Here is an 18,746-nt window from a genome sequence, read left to right as displayed (position 1 = left end):
ACAGAGCCAATAATGTTTTCGATTTAACTTTTGCTTTCAGAAGCAGCTCAAACATAGAACATGTAAGAATGAACGTCATAGTCATTGAATTAAACAGTGCATTATAGGTAAATAATTCACGCTCTAGAATGCCCATTCAAGCCAATTAGAAACGAGTATTCAACAATGCCATGGTATAAATTAATATAATTTAAGTTCAGCTAAGCATTTTTAAACCTACGACTCAGTCTTGAATGGTGTTGTGTTGCATTTAAATGTTTTTAGGTTTGTCATAGGCATAGCTAAGACATGATAAAAGCAATGACACAAAGGATAAAGTCTGACATTGTTTGTAGTCAGCGTTTGCATCATGACTGTAAATGTCCATGATCCATGTTGTCAGCATTTCCTCTCTGCGAGTTATAAGGGTGAACATGCTTCTGCTACGTTTTGTTTTTAGAATGGCACATTAACATGGACACAGACAGTACTTCTGATCCAGTATGTATGCTCTGCTTGAGAGTGGGCCTGGCCCACTAAGAGCTCAGTGGAGGTAGGGTATTGGCTGATGCTTGTGTTTCAGACCAGAATAGAATGGCATGAGGTCATTAGATGATAATTAAACAGTGAGACGATGCCATAATTAAAACATGGCATGGCCTGACCTTAGACATCTGCTGCTGCAACGGTCTGCCCGCAGGCCAACACTTTTTAAAACTTTGTAATCATGGTGAAACATTGGCTCAGACACATTTTCCTCTCCTTTGTCATTTACCTCTGCTTTTTTCCACCATCCGAGACCCAAGTATTTTAATGGGACTTTCCGTGATGCTCAAGGTAAAATAAGTAATTTTCGTCCCAGCATCTCAGGGCTTTCCAGTTGGTATAATTAACCTTGAAGTGTTCACAGAAGAGTTAAAGGAAAGATTCACCCATTTTGAATGCATTCACCCATCGCTCCGAGATGCACAAGTACAATATATCATTCAAAATGGGTGAATCTTTCCTTTAACCAATACCATGCATGAATTGGATACTGTTTTGTGTACTTTACTAGGCATGCAGGGTCATGTTATCTGGTGGGTAATTGTGTAGTGGACAGACAGACGAACAGTGTGAGCTGTGCGGGAAAAGCAGCCAGCAGGGTTGGTTACTGTGACACTTGTTTAGGCAGGCTAAAGGCTGTCTCCTCACTGTGTGATGGGCTAGCACAATGTGCTCTGTGTGTGTGTAGGCCTGGCCCGTGCAGGGAGTAGGAGAAGGATGTCATCCCCCCCCTCAAAGAAGCCTTTCTCTTCCCACGGGAGAGGAGTGGATGAGGCACAGGCCATGATAACCAGCTCGCAGGCCTCGACTATTATGTAGTCACTAGATACAGTGCATTAGGAAAGTATTCAGACCCCTTGACCTTTTCCAAATTTTGTTACATTACTGCCTTATTCTAAAATATTTTCAATTGTTTTTTTCCCTCATCAATCTACACACAATACCCCATAATGACAAAGCAATGACATGCACTGTCAACTGTGGGACCTTACAGTGCCTTCGGAAAGTATTCAGACCCCTTGACTTTTTCCACATTTTGTTATGTTACAGCCTTATTCTAAAATTGATTAAATAATTATAAATGTCCTCATCAATCTACACACAAGACCCCATAATGACAATGACATTTTTGCAAATTTATAAAAAATTTATTCAGACCCTTTGCTATGAGACTCGAAATTGCGATCAGGTGTATCATGTTTCCGTAGATCATCGTTGATGTTTCTACAACTTGATTGGAGTCCACCTGTGGTACATTCAATTGATTGGACAGGATTTGGAAAGGCACACACCTGTCTAGATAAGGTCCCACAGTTGACAGTGCATGTCAGAGCAAAAACCAAGCCATGAGGTCGAAGGAATTGTCCGTAGAGCTCCGAGACAGGATCGTGTCGAGGCACAGATCTGGGGAAGGGTACCAAAAAATGTCTGCAGCATTGAAGGTCCCCAAGAACACAGTGGCCTCCATTATTCTTAAATGACTCCAATCTTCCTAGAGGTGGCCGCCTGGCCAAACTGACCAATCGGGGGAGAAGGGCCTTGGTCAGAGGGTGACCAAGAATCCCAAGGTCACTCTGATAGACCTCCAGAGTTCCTCTGTGGAGATGGGAGAACCTTCCAGAAGGACAACCATCTATGCAGCACTCCACCAATCAGTCCAGACGGAAGCCACTCCTCAGTAAAAGGCACATGACAGCCCTTGGAGTTTGCCAAAAGGCACCTAAAGACTGACCACAAGAAACAGGATTCTCTGGTCTGATGAAACCAAGATTGAACTCTTTGGCCTGATTACCAAGTGTCACATCTGGAGGAAACCTGGCACCATCCCTATGGTGACAAATAGTGGTGGCAGCATCATGCTGTGGGGATGTTTTTCAGCGGCAGGGACTGGGAGACTATTCAGGATCGCGGGAAGGATGAACGGAGCAAAGTACAAAGAGATCCTTAATGAAACCTGCTCATGACCTAAGACTGGGGCGAATGTTCACCTTCCAACAGGACAACGACCCTAAGCACACAGCCAAGACAACGCAGGAGTGGCTTCGGGGCAAGTCTCTGAATGTCCTTGAGTGGCCCAGCCAGAGCCTGGACTTAAACCAGATCGAACATCTCTGGAGAGACCTGAAAATGGCTGTGCTGCAACGCTCCCCATCCATCCTGACAGAGCTTGAGATTATCTGCAGAGAAGAATGGGAGAAACTCCCCAAATACAGGTGTGCCAAGCTTGTGGCGTCATACCCAAGAAGACTCGAGGCTGTAATCACTGCCAAAGGTGCTTCAGCAAAGTACTGAGTAAAGCAGGGGTGTCAAACGTCCGGCCCGCGGGCCGGATCAGGCCCGCAAACGGGTTTAATCCGGCCCGCGAGATGATTTTGAAAATAAAATAAAATAAAAATATATTTGTAAAGTATAAAAATGCGCGGCAATTTTTCAATAAAATAAACTGCTGTTCCAATTGCGTCCACTGGATGGCGCAATAGCAATTGTGTTAAGCAAGCAAACTGTTTATACCGGGGCAGAGCAAGTAGGTCAAGCACGTGCAGCCAATGAGCTACTTTGTTTTGCCCGCGATATTGATTACGGCTTCTACTTGTAACATTATGTGCTTTGGCACCCTCATTGCCCCAATATGTCTCTGTCAAAAAAGAGAAGTGGACGCAGAGTGCAGAATGTTCCAAGAAAAATGGTCATCCTATTTATTCACGGAATTGAATGGGAAAGCTGTATGTTTGGTGTGTTCAGAGCATGTTGCAGTGCTGAAAGAATATAACCTTCGTCGCCACTATGTGAGTCTTCATGCCGACAAATATGACAACTTTCAAGGACAGCGGAGATGAGAGAAGTTGAATGAACTGTTGGCGGGTCTGAAGAAACAGCAGTCTGTGTTTACTCACAGCCGAGACATCAGTGACGCTGCAGTGAAAGCTAGCTACCTCATTGCTAATGAAATCGCAGTGGCTTCAAAACCATTTAGTGAGGGTGAATTTGTAAAATCATGCATGATGAAGGCAGTGGAGATTGTGTGCCCTGAAAAGCGGCAGGCTTTTGCAAATATCAGCCTGACAAGAAACACAGTTGCAGACAGGATTTCCGATCTTTCAGTGGATTTGGACAGCCAGTTGAAGCAAAAAGTAAAGTCATTTATTGCGTTTTCGTTTGCAATTGATGAAAGCACGGACATTACAGATGTTGCACAACTGGCCATTTTCATCCGCGGAGTTGATGACACATTGACCGTCACCGAGGAGTTCGTGGAGTTGGTGCCGATGACAGATACAACGACAGCAGCTGATATTTTTACCGCACTCGTTGGCGCGCTGGACAGGGTCGGAGTGGACTGGTCCCGCGCTGTCAGCCTGGCTACAGATGGTGCGCCCTCAGTGATCGGGAAAAAAGCAGGCGTTGTGAGAAAGTGCAATCTGCAAATGGAGGACGTGATTTTTTGACTTTTCACTGTATTTTGCACCAGGAGGCTTTGTGTTGCAAGTCATTAAAGATGGATAACGTCATGAAGGTGGTCATCCAAACTGTTAATTTCATCCGATCCAGAAGCCTGAATCACCGTCAGTTTGACAGCCTTCTCAGAGAGAAAGACCACATCTATGGCCTGCCATACCACACTGAGGTAAGATGGTTAAGCCGAGGTGCTGTGCTGAGGCGTTTCTTTGATTTCCGAGAAGAAATTGAACAGTTCATGGAAGAAAAGGGCAAACCAGTGTTAGAATTTCATTCCGCAGAATGGAAGCAGGACCTTGCATTTATGGTGGATGTTACAGAGCACCTGAATAACTTGAACAAACAGCTGCAAGGGCGCAACAAAGTTGTCACGCAGTATTATGACAGCATACGTTCTTTCAAGTTGAAGCTGTCATTGTGGGAGACGCAACTTGCCGGTGGTGATGCAGCTCACTTCCCCTGTCTGAAAAATTTGTGCGCGACCCAACATGTGGCAGACATGAAGCGGTTCAAAGATAAAATAACGGGACTGTTACGGGAGTTTGAGCAACGCTTTCAGATTTATGTTTTTATGTTGATGTGCTATTGTTTTTAATTGTTTTTATTTTATTTGTATATTTAACCTATTCTTGACTCTGTGGTTCTTGCACTTGTTTGGGGAACAGGATTTCATTATTTTTATCTACATTTCTGCCTGAGAAATGACACCCTGATATAGTTCTGTGATCTGTGATATACTTCTGTGAATCACTGAGGCATTGTGTGTTTGTGTGTTCTTTGTCCTCAGAACTTTCAAATAACTTGAGGTGTTTTATGATTAATAGTGATGTTGTGCTTTTGGACACTGTCCTCAGGCTCCAGCTTTATGTTTTTATGTTTTTATGTTGATGTGCTATTGTTTTTAATTGCTTTTATTTTATTTGTATATTTAACCTATTCTTGACTCTGTGGTTCTTGCACTTGTTTGGGGAACAAGATTTCATTATTTTTATCTACATTTCTGCCTGAGAAATGACACCCTGATATAGTTCTGTGATCTGTGAAACAGTTATGTTAATCACTGAGGCATTGTGTGTTTGTGTGTTCTTTGTCCTCAGAACTTTCAAATAACTTGAGGTGTTTTATGATTAATAGTGATGTTGTGCTTTTGGACACTGTCCTCAGGCTCCAGCTTTATGTTTATATGTTTTTATGTTGATGTGCTATTGTTTTTAATTGATTTTATTTTATTTGTATATTTAACCTATTCTTGACTCTGTGGTTCTTGCACTTGTTTGGGGAACAAGATTTCATTATTTTTATCTACATTTCTGCCTGAGAAATGACACCCTGATATAGTTCTGTGATCTGTGAAACAGTTCTGTTAATCACTGAGGCATTGTGTGTTTGTGTTCTTTTTCTTTAGAATTTTCAAATAAACTTGACGTGTTTTATGATTAATACTGATGTTGTGCTTGTACTATTTTGGACACACTGTCCTCAGGCTCCAGCTTTATGTTGATCGTATTAAAACAAAGAAAACAATCTGAAGTTGTTGTTTTTAAGTTATATATACCATGATTTTTCCGGTCCGGCCCACTTGGGAATAGATTTTCCTCCATGTGGCCCCTGAGCTAAAATGAGTTTGACACCCCTGGAGTAAAGGGTCTGAATATGTGATATTTCTATTTAATTTTTTATTTTAATTTGCAATAAATTCTAAAAAACTGTTGGACTCCAATCAAGTTGTAGAAACATCTCAAGGATGATCAATGGAAACAGGATGCACCTGAGCTCAATTTCGAGTCTCATAGCAAAGGGTCTGAATACTTATGTAAGGAAGCATTTCAGTTTTTTAGATTTAATACATTTTCAAACATGTCTAAAAACCAGTTTTTGCTTTTTTTATTATGGGGTATTGTGTGTAGATTGAGGAAATTGTTTTATTTAATAAATTTTAGAATAAGGCTGTAACGTAACAAAATGTGGGAAAAGTCAAGGTGTCTGAATACTTTTCCGAATGCACTGTATGCTAATCATCAATGGGAATTACTGTGCAGTGGTCTCATTCTTTTTTAATTTAACTGTGGTTTTTGATAACTGTGTTTGTGTACCCACTTTCTATGACCTCACCAGGGGTATTTTTAGTGGCTTTGCATACTTGGCTGAAGTTGGTGGGTGAGACAATGAGGCTGGTATTTGCTGACGAACACACTGGGCAGCAGAGAACAGTTGCCTGGACTGAACCTCAGTGTGTGTGCTGCTGATGTCTCTCTTGGAAAGAGAATGTTCTCTAATCTTTAATGTTGGCACCTTTGGCACTTGCTTTAGCCTATCAGTAACTATTTTGCTTATGGACAGTGTGTTTTTACTGCCAGCACTGATAATTATTTCACATCGGTCCGCTCTTTGTCCTTTCTGCATTACTTTGCATAGCAAACGGCTCTGGATCCATGACTGTGGATTAACGGCTCTGTTTTATTGCTGTCTCTGCTGTTCAACAAATTCTGCTCATCTGTGTTGTGTTTGCTTACCTTATGCAGGCCAAGGAACAGGATGTGCTCTGTTAATAAGACACATTGTTACGCCTGACCATGGCTGGAAAGCTTTTCTATGTGCACAATACAGATACTCTCAGTCCAATCCCTCTCCTATGTATGGACTCATTAGTCAGTAAGCCTAGCTAGGCCAATATCACCAGGACAGCTATATTAGTTTTATGTGAAATAGTTTGCCTCAGGCACAGGATAGTCACAGTTCATTATTTGCTCTATCTGCACACAGGGCTTAATGTCCCCTCAGCAGTGAGCCTGTCTGGGAGAGTGGCTGGGGAGCGTGGGACTGAGTCTGTCAGGTGGGGATAGGAACCTGTGAGTTGGGGAAACTGGGCCTCTGTACTCTTGTATTCAGGTCCTGTTAAGATTTTTGGCTTGTACCAACGCAGCACACATAAGGTGAGGATGACTGAGCGGTCTAAGGCTGTAGCCTCCCTCCCTCGGAGGCGTGGGTTCTGAGTATGCAACTGCGAGCCAAGAGCAGGAGCCTCTCCAACCAAAGCACCCACACAATGTTAAACATGCTGACTCATTCATCACTGAAGGAAGGTGCTAGGCTACTAACCAAACGCAGGCTCGGTAAAGTAAGAGCTTGTACTCTTAAGATATGGTATGGACTTCTTTCAATTAAGGTTTTATTTGGTTATGGTTATGTTCAAGGAATTTTGTCAGCAGTGCTTCCTCTTGTCGTACAACCACGTGTCTCTCTGTTTTCTGCTTTGTGATGGTTGTTACTGAGCATCCAGAACAGGCAAGAGGCACATAGATAAGCCTATTGACAGCAGTGACTTGACGGGCTGGCCGGCTTGCAGAATATAGCTTCATCTCCTCCTCTCAGGATTACATGAGCAGCATCCGGTGGTGGCCACAGTCTGAGGAGCGAGGGAGTGTAAAACTGCACCCACCCCTCCCACACACACAAAGCTCTAATCTCCTGTCCCCGTCACCTTGGCTGCCTGTCACAGTGAGGCTGGATCACCCTGAATGACCAGGCCACTCACACACTCCACTGGCTGGGAACACTGACTCCATTCAGGGCCCGTGGCGCTTAGACTGAGAGGATCATAATCATTTTCATAGGAGGTAGAATCATATCAGTATCTGTCTCAGTCTAGTTGTTGTCATGCCAGAATGATTCAGTCCACCGACCACTCTTTCAAGCCTCAATGGCTAACTAGCCTCCTATCTCCCACTGTTGTTGTCATGCTCCCTGCCCTTTTAATGAATGTTTGATCAATTTAGTTCCGTGTTTGTCACGCACACCGTCACGCACACCGTGCGCAATATGGTGGAGAGGGCTTTAGAGGAGTGGGCGTGTTAGCTGTCTGCTAATGGAATCCCCAGGATGTATTGGCTGGGTGGATCTATTGCATGCTGGGTCCAGGTCGGCCATTGAGAATCTCAATTACATACTCCTTGTGTCCTCTCCTTGCCGTCTCCTCAAAACCCATTGGAGGAGAAGGTCAGGGAGGGTCCTCTGACTTTTTCTTTCAATGGGTTTTGAGATGGAGGCAAGGAGAGGACACAAGGAGTATGCAATTGACATTCTCACTAGGAATGTTTTCTGCTGACTCCACTACACCAGGCAGGCCGCGCTCAACCAAGATGGTTGAGGGAGGGCAGGATTATTGGTTTCACTGTCCACTGTAACTCTGTCTCTGTAACTCTGTCTGTACTGAGATGATTGGAATAACAGTTACAAGATTATTTGTGAAGTGAATGCCATTAAGACAGTAGTGGACGTGTGTGTTAAAGATCTATTCCTAAATGTGTTTGAGACAGACAACAGCAGAAACAGGCGGATCTTTTTGTCCCTTTTTAAAAACAGCCTTGTGTGTATGTATGTATGTATGCATGTACAGTGCCTTTGGAAAAGATTCACACCCCTTTTTCCACATTTTGTTACGTTACAGCCTTATTTTAAAATTGATTCAATAAAACATTTTCCTCAGCAATCTACACACAATACCCCATAATGACAAAGCGAAAACAGGTTTGTAGAAATGTTTTTTTTTTTTTTTTACGGAAATACCTTATTTACATAAGTTTTCAGACCCTTTGCTATGAAACTAAAAATTGAGCTCAGGTGCATCCTGTTTCCATTGATCATCCTTGAGATGTTTCTACAACTTGATTGGAGTCCACCTGTGGTAAATTCAATTGATTGGACATGATTTGGAAAGGCACACACCTGTCTATACAAGGTCCCGCAGTTGACATTGCATGTCAGAGCATAAACCAAGCCATGAGGTCGAAGGAATTGTCCGTAGAGCTCCGAGACAGGATTGTGTCGAGGCACAGATCTGGGGAATTCTTGCAGCATTGAAGTTCCCTAAGAACACTGTGGCCTCCATCATTCTTAAATGGGAAGAAGTTTGGAACCACCAAGACTCTTCCTAGAGCTGGCCGCCCGGCCAAACTGAGCAATCGGGGAGAAGGGCCTTGGTCAGGGAGGTGACCAAGAACCCGATCTTCACTCTAACAGAGCTCTACAGTTCCTCTGTGGAGATGCGAGAACCTTCCAGAAGGACAACCATCTCTGCAGCACTCCACCAATCCGGCCTTTATGGTAGAGTGGCCAGACGGAAGCCACTCCTCAGTTAAAGGCACATGACAGCCCGCTTGGAGTTTGCCAAAAGGCACCTGAAGGACTCTCAGACCATGAGAAACAAGATTCTCTGGTCTGATGAAACCAAGATTTAACTCTTTGGCCTGAATGCCAAGCGTCACGTCAGGAGGAAACCTGGCACCATCCATACGGTGAAGAATGGTGGTGGCAGCATCATGCTGTGGGGATGTTTTTCAGCGGCAGGGACTGGGAGACGAGTTAGGATCTAGGCAAAGATGAACAGAGCAAAGTACAGAGAGATCCTTGATGAAAACCTGCTCCAGAGCGCTCAGGACCTCAGACTGCGGGCGAAGGTTCACCTTCCAACAGGACAATGACCCTAAGCACACAGCCAAGACAACGCAGGAGTGGCTTCGGGACAAGTCTCTGAATGTCCTTGAGTGGCCCAGCCAGAGCCCGGACTTGAACCCGATTGAACATCTCTGGAGAGACCTGAAGATAGCTGTACAGCGACGCTCACCATCCAACCTGACCGCTTGAGAGGATCTGCAGAGAAGAATGGGAGAAACTCCCCAAATACAGGTGTGCCAAGCTTGTGGCGTCATACCCAAGAAGACTCAATGCTGTAATCGCTGCCAAAGGTGCTTAAACAAAGTACTGCGCAAAGGGTCTGAATACTTATGTAAATGTGATATTTCCGTTTTTTATTTTTAATACATTTGCAAAAATTTCTAAAAACCTTTTTGCTTTGCCATTATGGGGTGTTGTGTGTAGATTGATGAGGGGGGAAAAAACATTTTAGACCAAGGCTGTAACGTAACAATGTGGAAAAAGTCAAGGGGTCTGAATACTTTCTGAAGACACTATGTATGTATGTGCATTGTTCCACTTCATGGCGGTGTACTGTACAGACCCCTCTACTTCCCTCTGTGATTCACTGTCCTGACTACATCTCTCCGTCTCTCTGCTCTGCTGTGTCTCTCAGGTTACATCCTCAGCCTGGTGCTCCTGACTCTGCCTCGTCAGCACCTGGTGAAGCTCTACCTGTACGTGCTCACTGCCCTGCTGCTCTTCGCTGGACACCAGGTCTCCAGGTGAGAGACAGACACACACACACACACACTACAGGAACTACAGCAAACATAATCCTAGACATGTGAAATTGTTAGCTAGGAGCTATCTATATTTGGAAGATCGTTTAAAAGCAATTAAGTGCTGCGATTGAAACCATTTCGAGTTTGTCTTCTACTGGCCCTGGTTGTGCGTAACTCTTGTATTCTCTGAGGCATAGTTCTGTATTTAACCAGTGAGGACAGAAGACAGCAGGTGGGACTGCAAGAGCTGAGCTGAGCTCTGACTGTCTTGTCTTCCTGTTTTTAGGGATTATGTCCGCAGTGAGCTGGACTCCGGATACGATGGACCGCTCTACCTGGAGGCGCTGTCCATGAACCGATTCTCCACTGCCCTCATAGGTAACTAACTAAACACAGTCCTACCTTCACCACCAACCTCATAGGCAACTACAGTGCCTTCAGAAAATATTCACACCATTTGACTTTTTCCACATTGTGTTGTGTTACAGCCTGAATTTAAAATTGATTACATTTAGATTTTTCGGTCACTGGCATACACACCCAATAACCCATAATGTCAAAGTGGAATTATGTTTATTTTTTATGTTTACAAATGAAAAGCTGAAATGTCTTGAGTCAATAAGTATTCAACCCGTTTATGGCAAGCCTAAATACGTTCAGGAGTAAACATTTCCTTAAAAAGTCACATAAGTTGCGTAGACTCACTCTGTGTGCAATAATAGTGTTTAACATGATTTGTTATTGACTACCTCATCGCTGTACCCCACACATACAATTATCTGTAAGGTCTCTCACTACAAAGATACAGGCGTCCTTCCTAACTCAGTTGCCGGAGAGGAAGGAAAACGCTCAGGGAATTCTAAACATGAGTGAATTGATAATGAAAAGAAGGAAGCCTGTATAGAATTAAAATATTTCAAAACATGCATCCTGTTTGCAGCAAGGCACTAAAGTAATACTGCAAGTGTTATGTTTGGGGCAAATCCAATACAACATATTACCGAGTACCACTCTCCATATTTTCAAGCATAGTGGTGGCTGCATCATGTTATGGGTATGCTTGTAATCTTTAAGGAGTTTTTCAGGATAAAAAAATTAATGGAATAGAGCTAAGCACAGGCAAAATCGTAGAGGAAAACCGGGTTCTGCTTTCCACCAGACACTGGGAGATAACGTCACCTTTCAGCAGGACAATAACCTAAAACACAAGGCCAAATCTACACTGGAGTTACCAAGAAGACAGTGAATGTTCCTGATTGGCCGAGTTACAGTTTTGACTTTTAAAATCTATGGCAAGACCTGAAAATGGTTGTCTAGCAATGATCAACCACCAATTTGACAGAGCTTGAAGAATTTTGAAAAGATGAATGGGCAAATGTTGCACAGTCCAGGTGTGGAAAGACTTATGCTTATGTAAATGAGATATTTCTGTATTTCATTTTCACTAAATTAGCTTAAATGACTAAAAACATGTTTTCACTTTGTCATTATGGCGTATTGTGTGTAGATGGGTGAGAAAATAATACATTTGATCCATTTTGAATTCTGTCTTTCTCTCCTTTAATCGCTCCCTTTCCCCCCCACTCTTGCTCTCTCTTTCTCGCTCACTCATTGACATATTTCTTGTTGTGCTGCTTGTCGTAAGAGCGAAGCTTGTTGTTGGCAGGTGTTCTGTAGTGTGACTAGTGTCTGTCAGATTTTACGTTACTGAGGTGTGGGTTCTGCTTCTTCTAAAAATACAGTTGGCCACAATAGTGTTAGCTTGAGAGGTCAGTGAAAAGCTGAAAGCCCAAAAGGGGAAGAAGCAAGAAACCAGTGTGTCATCATTAATAGGAAGCCTGCCTGTGAAATGACTGGCAGTTACAAAATGATCTGTTTCTGATGCTGAGAAGATTCATCCTTCTCTGTTACTAAACTCTCTGCTACAGGAGCACCCTTAAAGATGTCATCCAGTGATTTTTGAACTTTTACTGTTAAAGTGATTATCCCAAGTATAAATACAGTAAAGTACACAACTGCGAACTTCAAGGAGTAGGGCATTCAAGGAGTTGGTCTGATGGAATCCGTGATGTCATCGGCCTCCCCCCTTGCTTGAGGAACGATAGAGAACGAAAGAGGAGAGGCCCACCCCCCTCACTTGTGCAATGTCATGACTTACCTGGACCACCTATTGATATGCGTCTTCTGTTAAGTAAATCAGGTGTTAAATGAGGTGAAAAGGAGACTGGAGTGCCACTTTAACTAACCCTTTCCCTAACATTTTACAAAGGGGGAGGGACCTATTGATGATTCCCTTTAGCACGGTGTGCTGACTTGGCTTGGTACAGTCGTTGAACTTTGGCCTTTTTAGATTCAGTCACATAAGTAGTTATTACATTTCTCTGAAAGACAAGTGGGATAAGCTGTCTGAAACACAAGTGTTTGTGTAAGGCTACTCGATGCACATTCAGCCCTGAGTTCTGACTGCTGTACTGTACAGTTGCTTTGTTAGGGACACTAGAGTCTTCACGCACGCTCTGAGGGTTAATGTTTTCCAGTAACACAGGAGAGCAGTAGGCAGGGACCTCTTGGCCTAGTCACTAGTGTGTTATGGAACATGCTGCCACTCTGTGCTGTCATCACCAGCCTCGGGGATATCACATCAGCTACTGGAGACAGACTGGATCTGACACCATGGCTTCCCTATGTCTCATTCCATCTGTCTATTCTCTCTCATGTGATGATGAGTTTCTGAGCTTTCTAGTGCAGTCACATGCTAGCATTGTCATCAGAGTCAACTTGGGGCATGTAGCAGTAAAGATCCACGTGCTCCGGCCTCAATGAACTCTTGAGGTGCATTTTTTGCCCTTTGTCCTCGAGGGCGTTGCACATTTTGACTTGCGAAATCTTCAGTGCATTTATGAATACGTTTTCGTAGTCAGATCTTGGAACACTTGCTCTTAAGATTCAGCTGTTCCGTGTTACTACACAGTTCATATACAGTGTGTGTTCCTATAAAGGGTGTGTATGGTGGGCGTTCTCCTGCAGCCTGTGTGGATTAACCCCGTCCCTCCTGTGTCCCTATCTCCAGGTCAGCTGGTGGTGTGCACCCTGTGCTCATGTGTTATGCAGACCAAGAGGATCTGGCTGTTCTCTGCTCACCTGCTCCCCCTGGTGGCGCGCCTCTGCCTGGTCCCCCTGGACACCATCGTGTTCATTAACCGCTTCGCCATGATATTCACGGGCCTCGAGGTCATCTACTTCCTGGCCTCCAACCTGCTGGTGCCCTACAACCTGGCCAAGACCGCCTACAGGGAGCTGGTGCAGGTAAAATGGTCTGCTTGGCGCTAAATGATATAGAAGCCAGCTTAGTGTTGGCTGGCTCTCAAACTGGAGAAGATTCAATGACTACGCTACTGCCTGATTGTCACTGTTTTCTTTCACACAGAAGACTGTCAATCTAGCAGTTTGCTGCTGTCTCTGTTTTTATTTCTCATAGTGAACAATATCTGTGATATCCTCTCTTCCCTGTCCTGTGCCCAGGTGGTGGAGGTGTATGGGCTGCTGGCTCTGGGGATGTCCCTGTGGAACCAGCTGGTTCTGCCTGTCCTCTTCATGTGCTTCTGGCTGGTGCTGTTTGCCCTGCAGATCTACACCTACTTCAGCAGCCGCGACCAGCCCACCTCCAGAGAGAGGTTACTCTTCCTCTTCCTCACCAGGTGGGACAGGGCACTGCTTCCTAGAACACTAGAAACCCAAGTCGACCTGTTTTGCACAACATTATTTAATCTGAAGTTCTACAATTTCAGTCCTTATTACGTCTGTCTGTTTGTCGTCATCAAAGAGAATGTGATCTATTACAAATACATGCATGAACTCTGAATTGGTTTAGTGAGTGTTCTTACTGACCCCTTCTCTCCCTGTCCCCTCAGTATTGCAGAGTGCTGCAGCACTCCCTACTCCCTGCTGGGCCTGGTCTTCACTGTGTCCTTTGTGGCGCTGGGCGTCCTCACCCTCTGCAAGTTCTACCTGCAGGGCTACCGGGCCTTCATGAATGACAACACCATGCATCGGTCAGTCAGCTACATTCTCATTCCGCCCATTTTATCTTGTGTGTTTTTGCCCGTTAAGTGTGTTGTTTGACCCATAGGTTGAACAATGAGGAACCTTTTTTTCCTTTCTGACTGAAAACACCACATTATTTATGAATCTCTCTCTTTTTTCTCACTCCATCTCAGGGGAATGACGGAGGGCATCACGCTATTGATCCTGGCTGTGCAGACGGGTTTGATTGAGCTACAGGTCATCCATCGAGCCTTCCTCCTCAGCATCATCCTCTTCATCGTGGTGGCCTCCATCCTACAGTCCATGCTGGAGATAGCTGACCCCATCGTGCTGGCTCTGGGGGCCTCACGGGACAAGTAAGACATTCAAGGCTGTTGGAAATGTCTCACTGCTTTTTTGATCAGGGCCTAGGCTTGGACGGTATCCAGATTTTCATAACGTAATTTTGTTTCTGTACCATACCGGGGTATACGATATTACCAAATATGCACACAGGGCGCTATTACTATTTCTTTAATTTATACAGTATATTTTACAAAAATAAGCACAAAACAATTTAAGCAACAGGGATCTTGATCCAGGAGGGGATCGAATGTATCTGCTGTAACCAAGAAGCTTGATCTTGACATCTAGCCACTCAGCTAGCAAGTTAGCAAACCAAATGCATAGCTGAAGCCCTGACCTGGATATAATTGATTTCTTATAACTTATAAGCAGTGGCGCAACACGCACCTCCCGCAGCCCCCGCGAGGGTATTGAAAATGAAACGGTATTGAAAATGATTCCGTATGTATTTTGAAATACCCCGGTATACGGTATTTCTCCCAAGTCTACCAGGGCCAATAGTGTCATCCACAGAGAGAATGAAATGATCCGCAGCATAATTTTAAAAGGCCTCACTTCACATGGAAGTCCGTTCAAAATGCCCCAACTATATGATTAAATTCAACCCAACTTTATTACGCCACTCAGAGGTGTTGTCCTAGTAAAAGCTCTGTCGGTTGTTGCTCTGTTCAGGAGCCTGTGGAAGCACTTCCGGGCCGTGAGCCTGTGCCTGTTCCTGCTGGTCTTCCCAGCCTACATGGCCTACATGATCTGCCAGTTCTTCCACATGGACTTCTGGCTGCTCATCATCATCTCCTCCAGCATCCTCACCTCACTGCAGGTACACACACCTCAGGCTCTGTCGCCATGGACACACACACACCACACACTGTAGTCTATCCAATTCAAAAGTTGCTTTTAGCCACTGGTGCACAGGATCCTTTGACCCATTTATTTGCAGTAATGACAGAAGAACACGTCAACAATGTTTCATATATAAGGCAGATGGCTTTACCGTTTGTGCTGAGATATATTGCGTAGGTCCATGGTGGTGATGGTGATGTGACGGGCATGGTAAGGACTGTAAGCTCCCATATCTGTGCCTGCTATTCCCTGGCCACCTGTGAGTATATATATTCCCTGTGAAATATGGAAAACCCTGTGCAGTCCAAGTAGGTTGTCCATTTCAGCAAGCCATGACACCCACCATCTCAGATTGTTCTGAAATGGTTTCTGTAGTAGAAACCGATAAGATCAGCATTCCTGCAACATTATTTTGTACAAATGTGCTTCTGGTGCGTTGACCTTTAGAAGATTGTGGAGTGTTGACCTTTAGAAGATTCTGATGCGTTGACCTTTAGAAGATTCTGGTGCGTTGACCTTTAGAAGATTCTGGTGCGTTGACCTTTAGAAGATTCTAAGATTCTGGTGCGTTGACCTTTGGAAGATTCTAAGATTCTGGTGCGTTGACCTTTAGAAGATTCTAAGATTCTGGTGCGTTGACCTTTAGAAGATTCTAAGATTCTGGTGCGTTGACCTTTAGAAGATTCTAAGATTCTGGTGCGTTGACCTTTAGAAGATTCTAAGATTCTGGTGCGTTGACCTTTAGAAGATTCTAAGATTCTGGTGCGTTGACCTTTAGAAGATTCTAAGATTCTGGTGCGTTGACCTTTAGAAGATTCTAAGATTCTGGTGCGTTGACTATCTGTAATAGAGAAAAGGAAGGGTGCAGACCTTACTACTTTTGTTCTATTTATTACCTGTGGTCCTAACCCTTGACCCTCAACCGCTTGCCCCAACATGAGAGGGACCTTAAGTGTCAAAACAAGTGAAACAAAGCACCCACACTCAATGTCCCTCTCCCCTAGGTGCTGGGCACCCTGCTCATCTACATCATCTTTATGGTGGAGGAGTTCCGTAAGGAGCCCGTGGAGAACATGGACGACGTCATCTACTACGTGAACGGGACCTACCGGCTGCTGGAGTTCCTGGTGGCGCTGGTGGTGGTGGCCTACGGCGTGTCGGAGACGGTGTTCGGGGAGTGGACGGTGATGGGCTCCACCATCATCTTCATCCACTCCTACTACAACGTGTGGCTGCGCGCCCAGCTGGGCTGGCAGAGCTTTCTGCTGCGCCGAGACGCCGTCAACAAGATCAAGAGCCTGCCCACTGCTTCCGACCTGCAGCTGGAGCAGTACAATGACATCTGTGCCATCTGCTACCAGGTGACGGAGTGTGTGTGTGTGTGTGTCCAGTGTGTGTGTGTCCAGTGTGAGTGCGTGCATGCTGTTTGAGAGGCCGACATTATTGGTTTGATACATTTGTTATATAGCCCTCTGCTTGTATGAAGGGGACAATGCGGATATGAAATGGGTTCTGCCTAGGGTTGTAAAATTCTGGTAACTTTCTCTACATTCCCAGGTTTTCGGAAATCCTGATTGGGTATTCCAGATTTCCTGCTTATTCCCTGCTGATTCCGGGAACCTCCAACCATTTTTTTGGGGAAAACCTGGGAATTTTGGGAAAGCTACTGTAATTTTGCAACACTAGTTCTGCGTAAACATTTCAAAAGAGAAATGATAGTTTAGTTTGAATAAGGATGTGTACTGTGATATACTTCCACTCATCAGAAACGCATCATCAGGCATTGTAGCGGGCTCTTCTGTGGTTGTCCATAGTCCTTCAGTAGTTAACCAGTATGCTGTCTCTCCTCCTAGGACATGAAGTCTGCCGTCATCACCCCCTGCAGTCACTTCTTCCATGCTGGCTGCCTCAAGAAGTGGCTCTATGTACAGGAGACCTGCCCCCTCTGCCACAAACAGCTGAAGAGCCAATCACAGCCCGCCAATGCCACCGCTGCACCCGCCCAGGACATTCTACCAGCCAATCCCAACCCAGCAGAGGCTGGGCAAGGAGAGCCAGTGGCCAGTGCGGCTGAAGGGAACAAACCAGTGATTCAGAACGGTGCTCCTGTTGAAGGGAGCCAAGCCAGCCCTTCTTCCTCCCCTGCTAACCCTGACCCAGATCCTGAGGGCCAGGCAGAGGAGAGGGCCCCATGCCCCCAGCAGACTGACACAGTGGACAGGGTGTATTTGGATGGCCAGGTGGCAGGTCCGTCACAGGGCTCAGGGGAGTCATATCTCAGGCATCGCCAGCCCCAGCAGTCTGCCGCCTCCCCTGAAGCAACATCATCCACAGCATGTGCAGCTGAACTCCAGTCACAACTCCAGTCAGAACTACAACAGTCTGCCAGCCCCTGCTGCCTCTGAGCCTCGCTCATGCACACCACCTCACACACAGCTAAAGACTATTCATCCTCAAGTGGCTAATATGTACGACTTCACCATGATAGAGGTTGCTGGTTAACGGTTGGACTTTCCCTAATGCCACTATCCAACACCTCCCCCTTAACGAACTCTCATCTATTTGTTGCCTGCTGCTTACGTTTGGTCTTAAACGTCATTCATTAACATTTCATTGTTAATTAATTTCATTCAAGTACATTTCATGGTTATTAATCCAATAGGATTTCATATATGAAATCTGATGCAGACTTGAGTGATGCCATACTAAACCTCACTTAGCATCAAAATAAGTAAGTAGACTTGCACGAGCCTTGGCTTGTGCTAGCCGGAACGGCTCATAGGAGCAGGAGCCTATCTCCTGTTTCTGTAGCGTGAGGCAGGTTGATGTACAAGTACACCCCCCTGGACAGGACGCTAGTCTATCGCAGGGCTTTACCCCCAATCTATCTCTTAAACGCTGAGTGCCAAGCAGAGACTCATTGGGGTCCCATTTCTAGTGTTTAGTGTATGACTCGGCCGGGGATCGAACTCACAACCTTCCAATCTCAGGACGGACACTAACCACAAGGCCACTGAGTTAGATTAACAACAAAATGCAGCTATTTGACAGATGACTGTCATTATACTGTACATCTATTTAGCGTAAGACAAACACAGCCACAATATAATATTAGAAGTTTCATTAACTCTCATTCAACTTCACAATATAGTCCAATTGGGCTATATTTCACTCACCTTTTCCCTTCTTTAGGTCACTAACGTTGGCTCACTATTTTACCACTCCAAGTTTTTCCCTCCTTCCCACCTTCCTACCCTGGTTGGGCCTTGCCTACCCTGGTTGGGCCTTGCCTACCCTGGTTGGGCCTTGCCTACCCTGGTTGGGCCTTGCCTACCC

At 44.9% G+C, this 18,746-nt stretch overlaps 1 protein-coding gene across 1 annotated transcript in view; it reads left to right on the top strand.

Annotated features, from left to right (window-relative positions):
• LOC121574055 (RING finger protein 145) overlaps positions 1-18,259 on the top strand; it is a 30,170-nt gene extending 11,911 nt beyond the window's left edge. Inside the window, exons 3-11 of the mRNA XM_041886615.2 lie at positions 10,070-10,178; positions 10,465-10,556; positions 13,249-13,484; positions 13,701-13,876; positions 14,090-14,230; positions 14,396-14,578; positions 15,240-15,387; positions 16,415-16,771; positions 17,264-18,259. Of these exons, the coding sequence (XP_041742549.1) occupies positions 10,070-10,178; positions 10,465-10,556; positions 13,249-13,484; positions 13,701-13,876; positions 14,090-14,230; positions 14,396-14,578; positions 15,240-15,387; positions 16,415-16,771; positions 17,264-17,815 (1,994 nt within the window). The 3' untranslated portion in view covers positions 17,816-18,259. The remainder of the gene's footprint in view (positions 1-10,069; positions 10,179-10,464; positions 10,557-13,248; positions 13,485-13,700; positions 13,877-14,089; positions 14,231-14,395; positions 14,579-15,239; positions 15,388-16,414; positions 16,772-17,263) is intronic.
• Positions 18,260-18,746: the final 487 nt, after the last annotated feature.

Source organism: Coregonus clupeaformis, chromosome 9 (assembly GCF_020615455.1).
Source record: "Coregonus clupeaformis isolate EN_2021a chromosome 9, ASM2061545v1, whole genome shotgun sequence".
Lineage (NCBI taxonomy): Eukaryota > Metazoa > Chordata > Actinopteri > Salmoniformes > Salmonidae > Coregonus > Coregonus clupeaformis.
This window is presented reverse-complemented; position numbering and strand designations above follow the sequence as displayed.